At 38.9% G+C, this 23,436-nt stretch overlaps 3 protein-coding genes across 4 annotated transcripts; 1 reads left to right on the top strand and 2 right to left on the bottom strand.

Moving 5' to 3' along the window:
• Positions 1–2,115: 2,115 nt before the first annotated feature.
• Positions 2,116–5,387, top strand: oard1 (O-acyl-ADP-ribose deacylase 1). 2 transcript variants are annotated; one of them, XM_053644182.1, is made up of 5 exons: positions 2,116–2,178; positions 2,389–2,589; positions 2,664–2,722; positions 4,530–4,642; positions 4,786–5,387. In XM_053644182.1, exons 2-5 carry the CDS (start codon positions 2,433–2,435, stop codon positions 4,886–4,888), a joined length of 432 nt encoding a protein of 143 aa, XP_053500157.1. In that variant the 5' UTR covers positions 2,116–2,178; positions 2,389–2,432; the 3' UTR covers positions 4,889–5,387. The 2 variants fall into 2 exon arrangements, with proteins under 2 accessions (XP_053500157.1, XP_053500158.1); XM_053644183.1 differs by having other exon boundaries at positions 2,123–2,255.
• Positions 5,388–10,636: 5,249 nt separating this feature from the next.
• Positions 10,637–14,569, bottom strand: apobec2b (apolipoprotein B mRNA editing enzyme, catalytic polypeptide-like 2b). The gene is made up of 3 exons (XM_053644391.1): positions 13,580–14,569; positions 11,134–11,669; positions 10,637–10,892 (listed from the first exon to the last, which is right to left on the bottom strand). The coding sequence occupies exons 1-2, from the start codon at positions 13,849–13,851 to the stop codon at positions 11,135–11,137; spliced, it is 807 nt and encodes a 268-aa protein (XP_053500366.1). The 5' UTR covers positions 13,852–14,569; the 3' UTR covers positions 10,637–10,892; position 11,134.
• Positions 14,570–17,739: 3,170 nt separating this feature from the next.
• si:dkey-109j17.5 (uncharacterized) lies at positions 17,740–22,656 on the bottom strand. The gene is made up of 2 exons (XM_053644076.1): positions 22,058–22,656; positions 17,740–20,544 (listed from the first exon to the last, which is right to left on the bottom strand). The coding sequence occupies exons 1-2, from the start codon at positions 22,205–22,207 to the stop codon at positions 18,760–18,762; spliced, it is 1,935 nt and encodes a 644-aa protein (XP_053500051.1). The 5' UTR covers positions 22,208–22,656; the 3' UTR covers positions 17,740–18,759.
• Between the last annotated feature and the right edge of the window lie 780 nt (positions 22,657–23,436).

The raw sequence follows: 23,436 nt of genomic DNA, 5'->3' as shown, positions 1-23,436 counted from the left end.
GCCACAGTCTTTTCACAGCTCCCGAAAGGCTGTTGCATTTCTCCCCATTACTAGTTGTTTTAAGGTATTTTACTTTTGCCCCTGTAATATTGTCTTTTATTTGTTCCTCTGTAATACTGGTAGGTATTCCTGAAATGACTCCTCGAACCAATTTTCTGTATTCAATCAGCAAACACTGAACTCTCTTACCATCTATTTTATTCAGTTGCATGGCTTTCCCTTGCTGGACTTTATTTCTAACCACAATCAACAGTGATCAACTTCATCTGTGTTGGACGTTTCCTTTTCGTTTTTATTTTAAATTTTTGTTTGTTTGTTTGTTTGTTTGTTTGTTTGTTTTCTCGATCGTACTACGTTCGATATACTCCGATCTCTCCCGCCATCTTCTTCGAATCCCGACTCATCGCTATCCAGCTGTTACCACCGCCCCTTTCCGACGAAGGGCTTCCTCCAAACCTGGACTTAAGTATCCTGCCTGGCAGGTGCAGCCAATTAATCAGCCTGGCGAATTATGGGTAACTGAGTTCTCCAGCATGGCCTCTCGCTGTGCGCGCCGCTGCTGCCCTCTGCTGGCGGTGTAGCACGGCCTCTTATATTCTGATCGTAAATTAGTATATAAACGCAATATGTACACACACCATCCACTTGTATTTGTATAGGAACACCTGTACACCTGCATATTCGTGCAGTTACCTAATCTGCAAATCATTAGCAGCAGTGGAATGCAAAAAAAAAATCATTCACATACAAGTCAAGAGCTTCAGTTAATGTTCACATCAATCATCAGAATGAAGAAAAAGTTTGAGCTTTGTGACTTTGATTGTGGCATGGATGTTGGTGCCAGATAGGCTGGTGTGAGTGTTTCATAAATTTCTGAACTCTTGGGAATTTCACACTAGATTTGGGTAAAAATATCGATTCTCCGATTGTAATTGGTCTTCAATTTAACTAAACGATATCAATCCCCAAATCGATTCTTAATGCCCGTGCTTCACTTGAGAGGATGTGAATATTATCTGTAGTTCGCCTCTCGTCCTGAAGATGTCGCCATCTTTAATGTTTTGAATTTTGAAAACGGTTTTATTTCTTAAACATATTTCAAGTTGTTAATGAATTTCATTGTTGCACATTTACAATGTTTTTATTGATTTTTTTTACACTAATGCAGTTTGTACTTACCTTCTGTGCATTGTATGCACATATTTATGATTCCTTGTTACAATGTTTGTTACTCAAAGAAAAAGTAAAAGTAATTAAACATAATTGTGTGGGCCCTATTGTTAATGTAAATGTGCATTTCAGTAATATAGCTAAGTAGGAGGGTTTCAGTTACCAGCATTTATATTAAAACATGGATTCCATGTCTGCAAAACTAACATTTTAAATTAAATATTGATAACGAATCAATATTGAGTTGAATTGAACCCAATATAAATAAGAATCGAATTGAATTGCCAAATTGGTCTCAATGCCCAGCCTTATTTCACACACAACATTCTCTAGAGTTTATACAGAATGGTGTGAAAAACAAAAAACATCTGGTGTGTGGAGGGTCTGCAGGCTGCAACACCATGTTTATGAGCGAGATCAGAGGAGCATAACCAGACTGAGCTGAGCTGCCTGAGCTGAATGTGCAGGTGTGCGGGTGTCCCTAATAAAGTGGACGGTGAGTATATCATAGGTTGTAGACTTTATTTTTGTTGTTTGTTATGTGTGATGAAAAAAACTTTGTGACGTGCTGGTATTGGAAAATAATCAACGGGGCACCACCCCCTCGCTGATTATTTTCCTATAACAGCACACCACATTGTGTTTGATTCCTGTTCTGAAAATATACGGAATTTCAAATATATATTAAATATATTCTATTCTAGACATACACAAACACATACACTGGTATGATCAGACTGCACATTTGGGCAAACCAACTAGTGAACGAATCTGAATCATTTATCTAGCGGTCATAAAAGACTCAAGTCACTGAAAAGACTCAAAATCTTCGTCTCTATTGCAGTAAAACAGCCCTACAAAACGCGGTCAATAGTTTTGCTTGACCCGCCCCGGCTCGCCAGGTGCACGCTGATTGGCTATCCGCACTTCCGCGTCCACGCACTTCCGGGTTTGATTTTCCGTTGCGCTGTGCAGGAACAAAACTAAATGCTAGCGAGTCACTTAGTTGTAAGCAGTTAGCATTTTGGAATGTGAATGAAGTGGAAATGATAGAGTAGTTTTCTTTAATCCAGCATTCGTTGCATGTAATATTTATTGATTAAATTTGTTGCTAGACTGTTATATCTATCTATAAGAACATATCTATCATATAGTTTAGTCGAGCTTAAACAATCTTATATGCACAGTTTAAAGTAAAATGTCGCTTGTGTGTTAAAGGATTGTCAGACCTTGCCTGAAAGAGCTGCGTTTGATGAACTAGGATGGGAAGTAAACTGAAGTATGTGAGAGGAAATCTGTTTTCCTGCCCCAGCACAGACTCTCTGGCTCACTGCATCAGCATGGACTGCAAGATGGGCGCAGGCATTGCTGTAACCTTTAAAAAGAAGTTTGGAGGAGTTAATGAACTCTTGGCACAACGTGAGTGTCAAAGCAAGAGCATTTGCCTGAGTCAGTATTTACACTGATTGGTTATGTTTTCTGTCTTTTCATAGAGAAGCAACCAGGAGAGTGTGCAGTGCTTAAGAGAGGTGGACGGTTTGTGTACTACCTGGTGAGATCATGGCTGAGTCATCATTGCTTGCTGTTCAATATACCACATTGCAGTTAAATGCTTAATTCTGCCTCAGAAGGCATTGATTAAGTGAGCTCTTACTGTAATACCAGTATGGTGTTGTTTCTACAGCTTACACAGGGAACTGTATGGCAGATGCTCTACATAAACTTGTTAGAAACAAAACACACCGATCAGCCATAACATTAAAACCACTGGCATTTGACGTGAATAACATTGAACTCGTTACCGTGAAACCTGTTAAGGGGTGGGATATATTAACGTGCACCTATTATGATTTTGAAACGTGCCTAATTTTGTTTTAAAGGTCTCTCATAATAGATTTACACGCATCCAAGGTCAAAAAAACAGTTTAATGTGCTCATAATTTAAACCGCACCATTACCGTTTTTTGTTTGCCATGCAAACAGTAGTGCGCACATACGCTTATAATTACAGTAATTGTAATTACACACTAGATATATAAAACAGCACACTGCAATTTTAATTCCATCCAAATCTGCCAACTCTGTGTTTTTCTCACACAACCTCTGTAAAAAAAATTCCAGAGCAAATTACCTACTGTTTTTCGGCTAAGTCAGCGATCCTCTGAGAAATCTAATCCTGTCCGAATGCGAATGTCTGTGATTGCCGAGAATCTTTTTTCAATTGAGTTTAATTCAATTTTATTTGTATAGCACATTCTACAATGGACATTGTCTCAAAGCAGCTTTTCCTTGTGTGTTTTGGCCAACGTGAACTATCGTAGAGAGCTCAACGCTCTCCTGGGAAAGAGAGGGCACCAGGATGTACTATAGGCAGAAGGCAAGCTGATGCAGGAAGTGTGATGCTCTGGGCAATGTTCTGCTGGGAAACCTTGGGTTTTGGCATTCATGTGGATGTTACTTTGACACGTACCACCTACTTAAACATTGTTGCAGACCAAGTACACCCCTTCATGGCGACAGTATTCCCTAATGGTAGTAGCCTCTTTCAGCAGGATAATGCGCCCTGCCACACTGTAAATTGTTCAGGTATGGTTTGCGGAACATGACAAAGAGTTCAAGGTGTTGATTTGGCCTCTAAATTCCCCAGATATCAATCCGATTGAGCATTTGTGGGATGTGCTGGACAAACAAGTCCGACCAATGGAGGCCCCTTCAGAGGCCTTGTGGAGTATGTGCCTCAATGGGGACCTACACAATATTTGACAGGTGGTTTTAATGTTATGGCTGATCGGTGTACGCGTTTATTGTCTGTGAGGAGATGGTTATTTAGCATGGAAGGACGTGCCAGAGTCAACGTTTTGTAACAGTAAGAGGTAGAGCTGTAACTTTGTTTTCTTCAGGTAACATGACAAGAAAAAGAGTCTTGTAAGGGAACTACTATTTATACTGTAGTTGTTATAACAAGCGAACTTATTTTGCAGACATTCCGTTAACTATAAATGGATTTTTAAAAAATGTCATTCTGTAATGAACAAATAAGTGTTAGTGGCAAATTGATCTGGTATAAGAGGAATAAAACACTTTAGGATGTTATTGGAATATAATCAACTTTGTGTTGGTAACCACCCTGTCATTGATTATTTTCCTATGACAGCACACCTGGTCATTGATTGTTTTCACAATACGGCACACCTGGTCATTGATTGTTTTCACAAAACAGCACACCCTGTTGTTGATCATATCCTATAACAGCATACCTCATTGTGTTTTATTCCTCATGTAAAGAGGTTAATCAGTTTGTTTGTACTGTTTGAACGTTCTAAATCATCTTTGTATCATTTACCCCCAAACCAAAACAGATTACAAAGAATAAGTACAACCAGAAACCTACCTATGAAACACTCAGACGAAGTTTGGCAGCAATGAAAGCACACTGCTTAGAAAATGGAGTCACCAGGCTATCAATACCACGGTATGGAGTATTTTTTGCATTTCACTGGCTCATATTAAACCTACTTAACACTGAATATCCACTGGAAATTCCTCTTTACAAGGAATCAGAACAGATAACTTTTTCAATATATTGTACTTTTGAATATGTATTTGGGGCTTTAGGATTGGCTGTGGTTTGGACCGGCTTAGTTGGAGGAATGTGTCTGTGATCATTGGAGAAGTCTTCCAGCACACAGATGTAGCCATAACTGTATATTCACTATAAGGCTGCAACAGTCCAGAAAGAAGACTGACACTTTCAGTGCCTGGATCATCATTGAATTATAGCACCTATATTTCCGTTCTTGGCTAAGGGACAACGTAGCACTGCTAGCTTGTAAATAATTTTCACGTCTAATGAATAATTTTCACGTCTAATCAGCTTTCACATTCTATTCTCTCTAAGCCCTTGGAGTTTACAGAAGATTAAGCATGTTCACCACTAGATGGTGTTATTATTTGGAGTAGGTCAAGGTGTTTCTAAAGCTGATATTACTCTGGTTGTTCACTTTCTTCTAGTGCCAGATTAAGTAAACCTGTGATTGAAAAAAACACATATAATTGTATTTATGCCAAACCATGTTGCATTATTTGTTACTTATTTCTCCATTCCTTCATCCTTTTCAAATTGTTAATTCAACTTTTCCTCTGCAAATAATACATTTTTGTATCTCTGATATTAATTATTAAATAGTCATTAATAAATGAAACAAATTTAAATACTAGGTTTTAGTATTCCTGACTTTTTTCCTCTTTGGCACCATTATTTTGCTGGCATTTTGTTAGAAAATAAAAACTGAATATAAAGATGCATGTAATATATTGAGAGTGATGTTTTTGACATACAGGTGTGCGTCTCAAAAAATTTGAATATCGTGGGAGTTGTTTTTTTCCCCAGTAATTTAAATAAAAAAGTGGAACTGTCATATATTCTAGATTCATTGCACATAAAGTGAAATATTTCAAGCCTTTTTTTATGTTGATTATGACTCACAGCTCATGGAAATCAAAAATCCAGTGTCTCTAAATATTAGAATAAAGAATATATAATGCAGGATATTTCAGCAGGATAATGCACCCTACCACACTGCAGAAATTGTTCAGGAATGGTTTGAGGAACGTGATACAGATTTCAAGTTGTTGACTTGGCCTCCAAATTCCCCAGATCTCAATCCGATCGAGCATCTGTGGGATGTGCTGGACAAACTTGTCTGATCCATGGAGGCCCCACCTCACAACTTACAGGACTTTAAGGATCTGCTGCTAACGTCTTGGTGCCAGATAACACATCACACCTTCAGAGGTCTTGTGGAGTCCATGCCTCAAAGGGTCAGAGATGTTTTGGCAGAACAAGGCGGACCTACATGATATTAGGCAGGTGGTTTTAATGTTATGACTGATCGGTGTAAGATGTCTTTAGCTTCTAAAATAGAAAGTACATAGTTGTCTGTTTGCCAGTTTATGGCCTACTGAAAATTGAAAATAAATATTAAGCAACGGTGTGTGATATGTAAAGGCAGACAGAAGGATGCCAACAATATAAAAACTTGCTTAAAAGTGCTAAAGGAGTATGGTGAAAATTTTCCCCATTTGTGTCGCACTTCCTGGACGTGTTGCCACCTGTCATTTGACAACGTGGATGTATCGAACTTGCTTTGTAAGATGGAGCGTCTGCACAGTGAGATGAGTGCAATAATGCATGCAGTGAAATTACAATGGGATATAGGGGAAGATCTACATGTTGCTACTGCAACCACTGATAGCAAAGTTTCCAATGTGGAGAGGCGGCTGGAGAGTCACAGAGAAGGCCATGGTTTGGATTCTTTGATTTAAAAAATGCCTGTGTTGGAGAAATGGCATGTGCCCCCACAGTGGAAAGTGCTGTGGGGCTGAGGCGACTATGGGTGGCACGGGGCCATCGACGATTGATGAACCCGTTGGTGTTACTTGAATGGCATCGGAGGCACTACGAAATCATCAGAATGGAGCCTTGTGGTGAAACATGGCAGACGCATGTGGAATCATGTGGATGGCCAAACTCCTCTGATAAATCAGCAAAGTAATAAAGCTAAACATAAGAAGTCTAAGCCTGTTATTGGTACCGGGGCACGAGGGAATGTAAGTGTGGTGTGAACGAAGCTAAGTGTGTTTGCTACCAAATTCTCTCCAGACCTTGATGCTGCAACATTGTCCAACCATCTTAAAGAAAAGGTTGGGTGTGATGTGAATTGCCAACACATTGTCACTGTGAACAATAGGTACATCTCATTTAAAGGGACTGCTGAGTGCAATAATGTGCCTGGAGCTTAGGCCTGAAGCCTCTATCGTCGATATTATTAGCAATGCAAAATGAGAGCATTGGAGGTTAATACACCCTCCTACACTTCTGGTGCACTTATGACAGAGGAGGCAATGGCCACTAAGGGCATTTGAACTATCTATGCATGTTATATACTATAACTGACAGGGCCTGCAAATTGGCAACAGTGCAGGGGATGATCTATTACAAAACTGTGACATCTTGTGCTTGCAAGAGCCCTTTTATCTAAACAGGACTTGGATAAATTGAACTCTTTTAATGACAACTTTCACAGGGCTGGCACATCCACAACCGTTCTTACTATGGTTGTAGTGAGAGGTCAGATAGCAGGAGGAGTGGCGACTCTGTGGCATAAAAGGCTGGACTCAGTGATAAACCTCATCAAGTTTGAAGTTGATTGGTGTTTTGCTCTATGGATAAAATGTAACAACAAAGAGTAAATTATTCTTAATGTATATATTCTTATGAATGTCAACAAAATGAGGATGAATGTTTAAAGAGACTTGCTTTTATTAGCTCCTTTAGTAATGATAATCAATTTGCAAGTGTATTTGTGGTTAGGGATATGAATGCAGATCTTACAGATAAATCTTCGATGTTTGCTAAGCATATGCTGCATTTTAGATTATCCAGTCAATTGCTTTTACTTATGGATAGTTCTACTTATATAAGTGAAGCCTGGCATACGACCTCGTGGCTTGACCACTGTATTAGTATTGCTGATGCTCATTCCACTCTACAATCAATGGAAACTCTTTATGAGGCATCTACCTCTGATCATGTACCATTAGTAATGACTGTTGATATGGAAAGTCTGCCTGAGATGAATTATGAGTTAAAGAGGGCTGGTTCAGTAAAATTAGACTGAAGCAAACTTATGAAAGATGATGTTCTAATATATCAGGGGAAAACTGATTCTCTTTTGAATGAGGTGGTATTACCCAGAGATGCAGTTATGTGTACAGATGTGAATTGTAATGAACGTTCTCATGGTTCAGCCTTGTGTGATATGTACGATGATATTGTGGGAGCTGGATATGAGGCTAGTAGACCATATTCTATACGCATTGATAAGAAATATAATAGTAAGCCAGGGTGGGAAAAGTATGTGTCTGGATGCCATAGCCTACTGAAGCTAAGGAAGTGTTTAAGGCATGGAACTTAGCAGGTAGACCCAGACAGGGGCCTTTTCTGGAACAAAAAAATTTAACAAATGCTAGGTATAAATATGCAGTTTGATATGTCTGTAAACATGAACAAATGTTGAGAGCAGACTCAATGGCAGAAAATCTGCTACATAATGACATTAATGATTTCTGGAAGGATGTAAGAGCTTAAATAGGAATAATGTGATATTAGCATGGGTGTCTCTGGAGCTGAGCATATAGTTGAACTGTGGAGACAACATTATTTTGCCTTGTTTAATTGTGTAATGAATGAACTGTATGAAGTAGAAAAGGTTTCCTGTACTGATATGTTGGGCATTACAACAAATGACGTTTATAAAGAAATAATGCAGCTCTCAGATAGGAAAGCCAGTGGCTTGGATTAAATTACTGCTGAACATTTAAAGTTTGTGAGCCCTAGGGTTGCGGTTCTTCTTGCCATTTGCTTTACTGGCTTGATAATACATGGGCTGTTGCCGGAGTCTGTGTTGTTGGTAGGCTTGTTGCCTGTTATCAAGGATAAAGCTGGCAAGGTGGGAAGTTTGGATAACTATAGACCAATTGCGCTAGCTAGTGTGTTATCAAAAGTTTTGGAAAGAATTTTATTAGAACGATTAGGTGTATATCTTGGTACCACAGATAAGCAATTTGGCTTTAAGGCACAGTATAGTACTGATTTGTGTATATATGCACTGAAAGAAATAGTAGAACTGTATAAAAGACAAAATTCTATAATTATATAGTTTTTATATATATATATATATATATATATATATATATATATATATATATATATATATATATATATATATATATATATTAAGGTTATAATTGACATATATAAGGTAATCATCAAAAGTTGTTTGGTAAACAACAACAAAGAGGTGTGCCTAACAACATACTAAGAATTTTGGCATGTTGGTACGCTGATCAGAGTATGACAATAAAATGGGGTAATAGTGTCTCAGCTCCTTTTGGAGTAGGTAATGGACTGCGGCAGGAAGGTCTACTCTCACCAGCCCGTTTTAATGTCTATATGAATTAATTGTCAGAACAATTAAGTGACTGTAAGACTGGATGTATGCTTGGTAATGTCTTAATCAGTCATCTTATATATTATGTAGTGCTGGCTTTCAACAGCTGCTAAATATATGTTCTGATTATGGGATTAAATATGATGTGCAATATAATGCAAAAAAGAGTGTTGCCATGATATGTAGAACAAAAGGGGATAAGGTTAATTTTCCGGATTTTTATCTGTCAGTGCAAGTACTAAATGTATGCACTAATACGAAATAATTGGGGCAGATAATTAATGATGAAATGTATGATGATGAGGATATGTATAGGCAGTGTCATATGTTATATGACCAAGCTAATATGATGGTGAGAAAATTTTATATGTGTTCGGATCAGATTAACCTTTTAGAGCATACCTCTTTTTATACTGTTCCTTTGTGGGTTAAGTTTAAAAAAGTGAGCCTATGTATGGTTCAGATTGCCTACGATGACTGTATGAGGATTATATTGAAAAAACCAAGGAGGAGCAGTGTAAGTAATCTATTTTGTATGTCAAGAGTACAGACTTTTATGGCTTTATTGACAAATTTGATGTATAAATTTATTTGTCGGCTGGATAATTCACAGAATGCTATTATTATGCTGTTGTCAAACCCTAGGCAAAGTGTGGTGTGATACCAGTCACCTATGAGAAAATACTGGTATAATTGTATCTTTTAAATGTTTTATATTGTATGTAATTTTGTCTGTTTGTTGTATGTTTCTTTTCTAATGGACCTTGAGTCTGGAAATAAAGTTGTTACAAATCCTAATATCTCCATACTAAAGAACATCAGATCTTTCAAATTTTTATATCTATTACTCATGATATAGTTCATTTTTTATCAAATAGGTGTATATCTGAAAGAACTCAACCTTTTTGATTTATGTGGTGTTGTTAAAAGGGGGGGGGGGTTGTGCCTATAATTCAAAAGCATGCTGCCCATGTATGACACAGTCTACCATAAAAAGAATTGTACCACTGTTTTAGCACAATGCACAAAATATGAGTTTGGTACAATGACCCAAACTATATTAATCAAGGTAGCAAGAAATATGAGAAAGAGAGAGAGAGATGATATAGATATAGATTTTTGGGTCACACCTCCTTTTTCAAGCCTCTATTTCTCAGAAACTAAGATACAAGCGTGAATCTTTTCACAATTTAGCAAATCTGAGATGGTCCCTCGGGAGCATCCTCAGGAGGATAATATTAATAACCTCAAAAGCCCCCTGAAAATGAATTAATGACAATCAAATATGCACCTTTAGAGTAGAGTAAATGTATCTATTTAGTATCAAAAGTAAATGCATAATGTATATACTGTATGTAATGCCCCTTTAAGTGAACCATTTGAATATTTTGTGTTTAAATGTACCTTTATAAATGTACAAAATATAAATTCATTAATGTTACAATGTACTAGAATGGTGTCTAAATTAGATTCCATTTAATGTAAATAGAGTACAATTCCCAAAGTGTAAATAATAGAGTAACATACGAACAACAGAAGGTGATGGTTAATTACAACCGTGCAGTATTTGTACTCCATTATTGTCCATCATTTCAGATACATAATTGTGGGTCTGTGTTGGACAGACAGTGGACAGAACAACACAACATTCCAGCAGACAAAAGATGCACGTGCAGTGAGCGGAAAACTGTGTCCTTTAAGAGTTGAATCCTAGGGGGAAAAGAGAAAAGTTGTTTAGTTTTTGGGACTTTTAGTGAATGAAGATAAATGACAGATTTCTAATAATAAAGCTAACTCAGGTTGAATCGACTAGTGCTACTGACATGCCCTTTGTCTGGGAATAGTTCTATTTCAGATTTAAGCAAGCATTAAGCGATAACTGACATCAAGTTTTTGTGCACTCTTGGCTATGTTTGACCTCCTGATTATAAAAACTCAATGATGCACCTACCCTACTGCAGAATGTTGATCAGCTTCTCATCGTAATACTCATAGTTATCTTGACAGTCCTCCCATGGTGTAAAACTCTCTTCTTCATTTTCCACAAAAGTAGACCATAAGTAGCTGAAGTCCACTGGCCTCATCATCCGCAGTTTGCACCCTGCTTTCGCCAAGGCCTTCAGCCCGGCCTGTATTTCAGGCTCCTCCCACAGGAAGAGGCGGGAGCAGTGAATGTTGAGGTGCAGCGTTTTTCGGGCCCGCAGGATCTCTCCTAATTTAGTGGCACATGCTGCACAGGGACTGGATGATGTATACCAGGTGACTGTATATTGCAGAGATTTGTTATATTGAGGTAACACCTGCTGGAAGAAGGCCTCCTCAGCATGAGCACCTGAGTGCTCATCTTCCAAGTACCCACGAAGACCTTCAGGTTCTGCTGCACCACCCTTTATGTCCACTTGATAGCAAATGAAGGTCTTGTTTCGGCCTGAAGAGTACTCCACATTTTTGAACTGGAACTTGAAGAAGGACGGGTTCAGACGATCTCTGGGAAGGTAGGAATGAAAATCCACAAAGTTTTCACTTTAGAGCAAGTGCCAATAATTGCTTATATGATATCTTTTAAAACTTATCATGGAAAATATTATCACTGATTTTCATGCTGCCTATTTAAAGGATGTCCATTGTGCTAGCAGTGATTTCTTCAAGTGGGACATCAACATCCCATGTTCTTCCTGAAACCATATGTACTTGAACTAATCACATCCATCTGAAGTCATCAATGTGCTTCCTACTTTTTCTAAACCTGGGATGCTTGAAAAAAAACTCTGTAGATGAATCGGCCAGTTTCCAAACAGGAAAGCTATTGTGTTGCTCTGATTTCAGTTAATGTAGAGCTTCATCAATTTTATCATTCATTTAATTGTGGACTCCTAGTACTTTGTATTCATACCTAGCACACTAATGTAGATATGCATGCTGGCTACTAAGAATGCTTGTTTGGGGTTAAAGGGTTGACTGCCACCATATATTATATTGATATATTATATTATATATAATATATATATATATTATATTATATTGATATACACAATAACATTGCGGGCGCACAGTGGCTTAGTGGTTAGCACGTTCGCCTCACACCTCCAGGGTTCAAGTCCCGCCGGGGACTTGTGTGTGCGGAGTTTGCATGTTCTCCCCGTGCTGCGGGGGTTTCCTCCGGGTACTCCGGTTTCCTCCCCCAGTCCAAAGACATGCATGGTAGGCTGATTGGTGTGTCTAAAGTGTCCATAATGTGAGTGTGTATGTGATTGTGCCCTGCGATGGACTGGCACCCTGTCCAGGGTGTACCCTGCCTTGTGCCCGATGCTCCCTGGGATAGGCTCCCCATGACCCTGAAAAGGAGTAAGTGGTAGAAGATGGATGGATGGATGGACACTAACTTTGCGAATGGTGTGTTGTGGAGGGAATTTGCAAGTAGGATTGGTTGGAAGAAGAGGTGCACACTGATGACAAAGGGATGTTAATCCAGGAACCTGTTCTACTTGAGGGAATCACGTTCACATTTGGATATCCACGTGTCTGTGGTCTTCACAGGCATCTTGAACAATATTGAAGATATCCCCAGTAAAGGCAGTTCAATGTTCAATGAGATTTTGAAAAATACGTTTGACAGGATTTGAATTCACGACCTTCCAGTCAGAAGTCCATTGTCTTAACCGCTGAGATACCACTGAACTGATTTGAGTTAGTTTATTGTTTATTAAATTAACAGTCATATTTTTCTTTGTAAATTGCCAGAAGTCTTTTGCATAAATAATGCTAGCAGATATAATGCAATGTGACAGGAAAAATATGTAACATTCTAGCTAACTAATTAGTCAGCTGTAATAATTATATTAAACAGTAGTGTTATAATATAAACCTTGGCAAATGGTTTCATAGTTACTGCAGTATAATAGTTTAATATGCCTACTATAGTTACATTGGCAGTGGGCAAATGCTCATGCTGTACTCAGAGTTAATATAAGCTCTAACCTTATTAAACAACATAGATGAACTTTTGAGTATGATGTGTAAAACTTGAAATAAAGCAAAATTGGCTGAAATGTCATAAGTCAAGCCTACAAGTTGTGATAGAAACAATTATTTCAATAAATCATATATTATATTAATCACATCACATGTTATTCCATATTCTCATTTATCAGTCAACCCCTGTAAAGGAAACCACTTTATCTATTATTGGCTTTTACATAGTGATATGTATCACTATGTAACTTCATATTATCTCCCATTTGGTCATAACCCAGACAGAACCTTATAATACTAAGGTGACTTGTATGCTACTATAAATATCCACACTTCCGTAGCAATGACAAACCCTTGAGATTAGTTAATCAATGATTAAAGAGCATAGCAAGAGTGACTGGATTAATTATGTGAATTACACTTACCCTACGATGATCTCAAATGGAGGAAGTTCTATAGGCTCCAGTTGAAATTCTCCATCCTCAGCACCTCCTTGAGCCCCCTGGACTGTCTCCCCATTTCCCTTTGGTTTCTCGTCCTCTGACTCCGGCTTCTTTTTCACCTTCTCTTTTTCCTTCTGTTCGTTGCTCTCTGTGTTGTTTTCCATTTTTTTCTCCAGCTCTTTTTCAGCCTTGCTCTCCACATTCTTCTCTTTCCTTTTTGTGCTTGCCCTGCTGGTGGCCTTTCTGTCTGCCATGACTGAGATAGGTACCTAGCTGAGGTTGGAGAAATACAGCAGCTTATGTGTCAGTAAGCCAGGGACAGAGCTATGGACTAAAGTCTGGCAGTGAGTGTGTAGAGGTGATTTCAGTCTACAGAGAATATGGAGCAAGTGAATGTCACCAGGAAATAGAGGGGCAGCTGCTCTCTCCTGTTCATATGCTATAAAAAGAACCTAGGATAATACAGGGGGGCAGGTCTGTGTGCATTCTGTTATTTTGAACCCTCCACGTCAATGGGACCAATACTGATACATTATATCTGTGAACAGGTGTCATTTCCAGACCTTTCTTTCTTTTTCAATTGAAATTCAAAGACAAGAGGTTGTTGTTCTTTATAGTATACTTGTACATAATCAGACCTATGTGTTTGACTCCCCCCATTCTGCTTGATATTAAAGTTGTCTACACACCACCAACACAGTTTATTAATAAACATTTTTGGCAGTGTGCCCAGTGTGAGACAGTCCCTTCAGATACTGCCACAGACTAAACTCTAAGCCATAATGCCCCCACATGAAGGCCAACTAAAGGTCAGTGAAGCCCCAGCAGTGGAGTACATTTCAGTCAGCCCCATGCAGATAAACAACTATTCATGAGAAAATTTAAACAGAAAGAACATATTATTGCCATAACAGTCTTCTTACTTGACAGGTATTCTAGCTTTTTCTTCAATAGATCATCGGGTTGTGCATTAGGTACAGTAAATACTATGCATACAAGCTAAATGCCCTGGGTTTGTTATAATGCATTTGCTGCACTGCAGGATGAGCAAAGCAATTTTTTTAATGTGGTGTTAATGGAAGATAATTGAAGATAATCTCCCAGTGAGCAACATAGAAACAAACTGGGTTTAGCTAAACTGATTTGTCATCATTGTTCGTTCCATCACATCTATTTGTTTCAATACAGGTAGAATGTAATCATAAACCTTTTTTATTTCCCTAACTGACATGCAGAGAAAAATGCTAATGTAAACTTTGTTTATTTGCTTTGGATATTTTAATGGATGCAGTGGAGGAAAATGATCATAGATCAGTTAATGACACACAGAGTTATTTTAAGTGCATCATAAATCTGTAGCCATGAGCATATCAGATGTTGTGTATGTATACAGTGCAACCCTTGCTGGGGACTTTCTGGTTGGGAGTAACATCAGAACACAATGACAAAATTGTGTTAGGATAAAAATTGCCCACCTGCTGTCCTTGACTTGGAAATTACTCAGTGAGAGGAGGGAAATTGCGGTTTCTATTTGGGACACATAAATTGTGATATAATTCAAATGAAAATGCAAATTGCGTATTACTGTTTGCATTTTTTCATTTACACGAACGTACAGTGTCTGCCAAATTTCAAATGGAAAAGCACAGTTCATTTGCAATTGCATTTCCCATGTCTTGCGAGTTATGACCCTGTCATATCAAAATAGCAATAGCAATTACCCCATTTGCTATTTCACTTCCTCGGTGTCGCATGTGGAGCCTGCCAAAAATTCAGATAGAATTGCAATTCCCTTTGCATTTGCATTGCACAGAAATCTGTCAATCAGTGTTGGGGGTGGGAGTATATTATAAGGCGTGTTTGTATTTGGAAGTGATATCAGTCACAGTCAATGGCCAAGAATGAAAATGTGCTGAACAGACGATTGTGTCGATGCTTTTAACATTAACTCTGAACATTACTCAAAGCTGTTCATTCTGGTATTACTCAACCAATTAGAGGCTCATTGGTTTAATCTCCTGTGGTGCCAAGATGGATCAACCTAGTCATTTCTGGACAAAATTTTCTGGATAAAAAGTGTAGCAACAGTGTTCTAAGATCTGTCCTGTCCGCCGAATCTTCTCCTGTTCAGTTCAGAAAGAGAAATCTTGTATTTGACTATTCTGTGGAAGAGGTGGAAAAAATGTGAACAAAATATCTCTCTTTTACAATCTTACCCAATGCTAAGGAAGTTCATTTTAAAATTCTGAATGATATCTACGCATGTAATGAGTTCTTAAGACACAGCTTTAATATGGATTGTAATATGTGTAATATCTACACTGGAACATTTGTTTCTTGCAAATTTTCTAAAAACTAAAATAAAAATAAATAAAAAAAGAACTTGGGGACAACCTCCATCTTTGGTTAAAGACAAAATATTTAATACCTGACTGGGGATACAAAAATATTAAATATGGTATTAATAATGCAAACATTAGAATTTAATTTATGGTATATAACATTCTGATCTTAGCTAAATATTAAATCCGTAAATGTAGGTTCTTCAAAAACTCTCCCAGATTTCTGTCTCTCTAAAATGAGTTGGAGGTTTCACAAATTTCTAAAGAATAACTGTAATAATGCCCAAATTTTAGTTGATTTATTGAACGTTTACTTTGAATGTTAACCTCTAGTATGTGTTTTCTTTTCCTCTTTATTCTGTCATTTCATACCTTTGCTGCTGCTCAGTTATTTTTGTTTTGAGATTATTGAAATATTGTTACTATAAGGCCTGTTTTTTGTGAAAAAATCTTTTGTATAATGACCAACCGAGGAATATGCCTATATTCATATTATTGCTGATATCCTTGTTGTATTCGACTGTAAAGGTTTACATTTTGTTTTAAATGGTAGGGTTTAATTTCATGTTTTCCTTTTTTGTAATATATCTAAACACACCCTAAAATGCAGTGGACTGTGATTGACGACACTTCCAAATACAAACACGCCCTATAATATACTCCCACCCCCATCACTGATTGACAGATTTCTGTGCAATGCAAATGCATGGAGAATTGATATTCCATTTGAATTTTGGCAGGCTCCATACGGGATGCCTTGGAAATGAAATAGCAAACGGGGTAATTGCTATTGCTATTTCGATATGACCGGGTCATAACTCATAAGACATGGGAAATGCAATTGCAAATGGACTTTGCTTTGGACCAAAATGCAAACAGCAATATGCAATTTGCATTTTCATTTGAATTATGTCAAAATGTATGTGTCCACAAATATCAAATGCAATTAGTTTTGAAAATAGTCCAGGAAATACATCCAGTCTTCTATGAGCGGTTAACTCCGAAAATGTGCTCAAATCTAATAGGTATAGAAAATATTACTCCATTTGCTTGGGGAATAATCATCACTGACCTTACCAGTCCCGGAATCAATCTCAATGATTGATTGATCCTGAGCTCATGGTGCTGTCTGTATGGAGTCTCACATTTTCTGTCACATGCCAGGTTTCAGCGATGTGTCCTCATCGAAAGTGCAACTGGAGTGATTGGTTTTTAACAAGATCCATACTTTGTTAAATACTGAAAAGGAAATGTCACTGTATGATGTTTTTCTTCAATATAGTATGTTTTGCAGTTGAATTTGAATTATGTCTTAAATTGTTCATATGTTTGAATGAGCATTTTCTAATTAATGTAAGAAATTGAAAAGGTTTGAAATATGCTGCCATTTGTTTGCTCTTTCGTGGTCAGGAAAGCACTATCTGCCCACAATTGGCTAGTGTCACTGTAATTAACAAGGGAGAGAGTATGCCCAGGCAGTGTGGTCAGCTTTGCTACCTTGGCTCCTGGCAACGGATGGTTGTGGCATACAAACACTTTTTATGGAACTGGCATCCTACCCAAGGTGTATTCTCACCTTGTGTCCAGTGTTCCAAGCTCCGGATCCACTGCAACTCTGACCATGGTAAAGCATTTACTGAATGAATCAAGGAATTAATTGAGTTGTATGTTCCTTTTATGGGGGCAAACAGAAAAAAGGGAGGTGAGAGATAGGAAAGTATAACTTTTATGCAATGCCAATGCACCACATAGATGTAATCTAATTGTTGTCTCGTTGATGTGTTATATATACACCACCAGACTTTTTAAAAATTCTCTAGTTTTACTCTGTCCTGTTCAAGTCGTCACTGCACGACTCGACCATGAACAGTAGAATGGAGCTCTTACACAGGGGCATGTCTGTCAAATGTATAACTTTGGCACATAAACCCAGCACCCAGCACTGGGGTGGTCAATATCAAAAGTAACAGTCAGTATGTGGTGTGTCCACTGCCTGCTTTAAGTGCTACAGTGCATATCATCCTCATGGACTGCACCAGATTTGTCAGTTCTTGCTGTGAGATGTTACCCCACTCTTTCACCAAGGCATTTGCAAGTTCTCAATCATGTCTGGGGGGGGACACATGCTTACATGTAATTTTCCACTGCAAGGATGATCAGCTGTCATCCAGCATGAACTGCCCTTAATAACTGTGTTCTTTGGAAACCGGATTTTCTTTAATTTTTTCCCCCATTTCCTCCCCAATTTTTTTCCAGGGATGGCAATGGCATGGTCAGTACACTTTTCGATTGCACCACATGGGAGCCCAGATTCTACATTTTAACGCCTTTTAAGAACCTGTTGTGTTAAGGATTAACTTCATTACTGTTGTTAACTTAATCATTTATTTGGATTTTATAACAGGAATAGTCATAGGTCAGCGGCTCTGAATTAGCAAGTGTTCTCTTTTAGGACTGCAAGAGGGCCACCGTTGTGTCCCTCCCTGATTAGGCTCACATTCCTCAACTGCTCAGCTCTATGCTTTAATTACTCTGCATGAGAGTCTTATAAATGAAAAGATGTAAATACAATTGATGAGGAAAAAAACAAGTAGAGGCAACAATGGGTTAAATGTGTAAAACATGCCAAATGATTGATTCAATAAATGTCTCATTACCTGTATACAGACTAAAACAGTTTAATGTTACTTTGGGTGAATCTGCAGTTTTATGCTCATAGATTTTGGGTTTGAGGCATCCTTTGATTTAAAAAAAAAAAAAACCACTCCAAGAACTCTAAATCTACTGTCTGTGTCATGTAAATATGCAATTGTAAAGCAGTTAAGACCACAATATGCTGTAGTTGGCCTTCAAATAAATCAGTGTATCTAAGTTTTTTGGAAGGAGTTGGCAGTGTTCGGGTCTTAGGGTTTTGCCCACGAGGCAGAATATCCTTTCCACTGCTGTGCTTGTAGCTGGCACTGTAAACACTTTCTTGGCCACTAGTGAAAGTAGAGGAAAATCAATAGACTTGCGCTTCCAGTACTGCAGGGGATTTTCATCTGTGGGCTCCTCATGCAGGTATGCAGCCAGCTCCTGCTCCATACTCTTGGCCTGTGTGGATGGCCTTTCTTTGATGAAAGAGAATAGTCTGCTGCGTTTAGATGGGGATGGCTGAGCATCTGAACTGGGCTCTGGTGGACTCACAGGCTGGGTGTGCTTTCCCATCTCCTCCAGTAGAACCTGCTTGTGCCAGTCCCGGTCACTGCTCCAAGAAAGCTTGAACTGTGGGTCCAAGGTAGTGGCTGTCACAAATAGAGGATCCTCCAGGATGCCAGCTAATTTCTGGTCCAGTGCATGAGTCAATCCTGTTACCAGTCCTGTACACTGGTGTGTCACAACTTCTGCCAGGTGCTTACGTAGGCCCAAGACGCTGGGGAGGGCAAGACTGATAGACACATGCTTGTCTCCCTGGACCATATCTGTGGCTTCCTCAAAAGGTTCCAAGATCTCAACCAGTTCTTGCAGACTGGCCTTTTCAACACTGTTGAGAGCCAAGTCATTTCTATCCACAATGTCCTCCAAAAAATCCAATGATTCAAGCATTTGTCGCATTGTCTTTAGCTGGGTGTTCCAGTGCCTGTCCAAAGCTGATGGGCGCTGTCCATTTCCTACTGTGCCAGGAACAAACACTTTACTAAGTTTTTCAGGAGTCACTGTAGCAACAATATAGTTGTAGAAGCAAGCTGCTTTAGTGAGAGTCTTGGATATCTGAGAGGAGGAACAAATCCCTTCTCGTATGCACTGACTCAGTGAATGGGCAAAGCAGTCTATCCTACAACGACCTAGGCACTGATTTAAAGAATTCTGCTCTTCTGCTCCACTAACAGCATTCGTACCTTTGCTTGCACCATTTTCTTCATCACTACTATCTTCCTCCTCATCTTCCACAACACCATTACCATGAAGATAAAAACCAGGCAGGCGGAAGGTAGATCGGCTTTCACAAGGGGAGGGATCGACAACGATGCGAAACACCTTACCCGAGATACCATGAACATGACAGATCTCGTCGAACTCAGTGAGCATGCGCTGTGTGTCCCTATAATTTTGGAGAGGAATACATGATAACAGTGTGGATTTGATATGCCAGTCTGGGGTTATGAAATGGCATGTCACTCCCAGGTAGCCAGAACTGTTGTTGACAGACACAGCATTGCTCGTGCACAGGTCTAGGGTGATACTGCAGGACTCGACTCCTGAGAGAGCCAGCTTGGTAGCTAGCTGTACTTGGTAGCTGTAAGTCGGAAGGAGCTGCTTTTGTATGTAATGGCTCGGTTCTGGGACGTAACGGGGCTCAAGGAGCTTAAGTAGCTCACGGAAGCCCTCATTCTCTATAATCTGCACAGGTTGCAAGTCACGGATGATCATCTTGGCAATTGTTTCAGAAATGAGGGACTGTCGTGGATCACTCCGGTCAAATTTGGTTGTTCCCGCCCCACTCTGAGAAGCTGCTCGACTGGCCCCACTTATAGGTGTGTAGGACTGCACTGCCCCAGAAGAATATGCCTCTCTTTTGACATCTTTTTTCCTCAAAAACTCATCATACATTGCTTGATGTTTACGCTGAAAGTGGGAAAGAAGATGGGTTTTAGTGGTTATTGAACATTTTAAAATAAAAACCTGCATGTATTCTTTGTTTATTTATCATCCCCTGCTATCATGAAGGTCTACAGTATATTCCTTTATGTGTACATATACAAAGATTCCTCATGGGTTCTTTGAATAGTTAAGGGTTCCTCACTCCCTAAAAAGGTTCTACTTTGAACCCCTGTCTGATAGGGAAAACCAACAACCCTTTTTAATATATAAATCAATTGTCCATCACTATGGCAGCATTTCCAGACTTCATTCAAATGCTAAGTAGAGAATGCTAATTCAAACATGTATTTGCAGTTGCATCGTCCTTATTAATGCGCCGCATAATATGAGCCATTATTCAAATTCAATTGCAAAACATGCATTTGCATTTTTGCACAATGTATAATGGCTGCCAAGAAATAAAATGCAAGTCCATTCGTCATTTCACCTTCAATGTCTTAAGAGTTATGATTCTGAAATATTGAAAAAGTCATAGCAATTCCTCTGTTTGATATTGCATGTTTCCTTCCTCACGCTCCAACACGTCCACAAATAAAACTCCGCTGCAACCCTGTATGCATTTGCATTTTCATTATCAACAAGGTAGCCCTGTCAATCAAATGCACTGTGTGGAGTATTGTATCCTGTCCTGCATTCTTCCTTGCAACATAGGTAAACTGGAGGGAGTTTTTCTACGCATACCATAGGTGCATATTCTATTACACATGCATGTGGGCTATAATTATGATTAAATGTAATGATTTGACAGGTGAAATGGTGTATCAGTAGAAATAAGGTCATTTTAAATTAGTCACTGCAGTAAATTAAATACATGAAACAAAACAGACTATGTTCACCGAACAAATCTATTATCATCATTGCCTTGGCTTACTCATTTTAATCAAGATATGCAGACATACAAGAGAACATTTCAGGACCTACTGGGGATCAATTATTTTAGGGAAACTGTGTGGTTTTAACGTTAGAATCACAATGACCAATCCTGGACTTGGAAACCTTCCACCCAAAGTCTGTAAACTTGATGCCAGTTTGCAAAGTCAGAGTTACCAATTTTGTTGTTTGTCCCAAATTCTTCCACCCTGCCAAAAATTCCTTCAGTCAGAAACAAGAAGAAATCTAATTTAAGAGCTGCCTCAAAGCATCAGGGTCCACGGTTCGATACTAAGCTCTGGTTACTGTCTGTGTGGAGTTCTCTCAGCATCAGTGTGGGCTTCCTCCCACTGTCCAAAACATGCCAGTAGGTGGATTGGCACCAAAAAGTCCACAGCGCTTGATTGACAGGACTAGCTTATTGACTCTGAAAATGCAAATACACATTCAGCATCTGAATTTGTATGATATCTCAAAATGCACGTCCTTAAAAGGGGACATAATTTGCCATATATACATATTTGAATACAGGCCTATAGCATTTTCTCATGAGCATCTGACTGAATTGGATGAAATCCAGAAAATGCATACACTTCAAGTCACTTACCTTTAAATGTGTAACGAAGTTAGAGGTAACTGTCCGCTTTGCCTGTATCCTTGTGCCACAAGCTTTACAGTTAGATTCAATTTTGCCATTTTCGCCCTCAAAGACAATATTGAAGTAATCCAGAATGGACACTCGAGAATTTGACGCCATCTGTGAATGTGAAATCCTCCGAGCCTGAAGCAACGAGACAGACACCTTTAATACATTCAGCAATCGACAGCTAGCTGCTTTGCGCTTTTGCACAATTCCGTGATGGCGTTCCGTTTCAATAGGCAGTGCTGCTGCTGATGATGATCTGTATCTTCAGCGTCGTCCTACATGACAACACGCCTGGAGTCTGCGAGTGCGCGTTCAGCTAACGTGACACAAAACGTATCGTTTGCGCATTATGAGAAAAGGTTTGCAGTTAACCAACAAAACAATGCGTATTAACGGTCCCGTGCCAGAATCAGACGACACACAACAAGGTTAACACCTGGCGGCTGTAAACAGGAGTGAGTGAGTGAGTGAGTGTGTGTGTGTGCGCGCGCGCTCTAGTGTTTTGGACAGAAGGAAGTACCCCCATCAAAGGGGAGGGTTTTTCCTTCCACCATTTCCATTTCTACCTAGAGGAGGGGGAAGAGGCGCATTCAAGATGAAAACTGTATCTGAACAGGATTTATTGTTTTCTTTAGGTATTGGTTAGGTGAACGGTTTGTCTTGGGAATTAGTTTTCGTTCACTTCGGCAACTTATCCGTTATCATGAAGTAAAACCAGACCTAACTTGTACATCTAGCTGTTTTCGTTCTGAGAAGCCGAGGGAGCTGATGGCTACAATGTCAATTCCAAATTTTAAACAAAAGTGCGTTTTTACGGACGGGAACGTGCAAAATTAAATCCTTATATTTCTATCCTTTAACTATCTAACTAACTGACTGACTGACTGACCAAGCAAACAAATAATATTTGATTGTACATTTAACTTGTTTCTTGATTAATTAATTATTTTGTTTAATTGTCACTATGTCTATAGATTTATTTAAGCATTTATTCAGGACTTCTTGCTTCGATTTGCAAAAGAAGGGTGGGTTTCCTTTAGGATAAGTTGTTCTGATTGGACAACAGGCCTGCCATTGTGATTGGACAGCACAACACGCGTTCAATGACGGAAGTTAAAGAGAACGTGCACCCTGAAACACATTTAATACATTATATTATCCATCCATTTTCTGTGCCGCTTATCCTTACAGGGTTGCAGGTAACCTGGAGCCTATCTCAGGGGGCATAGAGTGGGGGCCATCCTGGACGGGGTGCCAATCCATCACAGGGCACCCTCACACACATTCATACACTATGGACACTTTTGGACATGCAAATCAGCCTACAGTGCATATCTTTG

The sequence above is a fragment of the Ictalurus furcatus genome, chromosome 15 (assembly GCF_023375685.1).
Source record: "Ictalurus furcatus strain D&B chromosome 15, Billie_1.0, whole genome shotgun sequence".
Taxonomy (NCBI): domain Eukaryota; kingdom Metazoa; phylum Chordata; class Actinopteri; order Siluriformes; family Ictaluridae; genus Ictalurus; species Ictalurus furcatus.
Note: the sequence above shows the minus strand (reverse complement) of the source record. Positions and strands in the feature narration are given on the sequence as shown.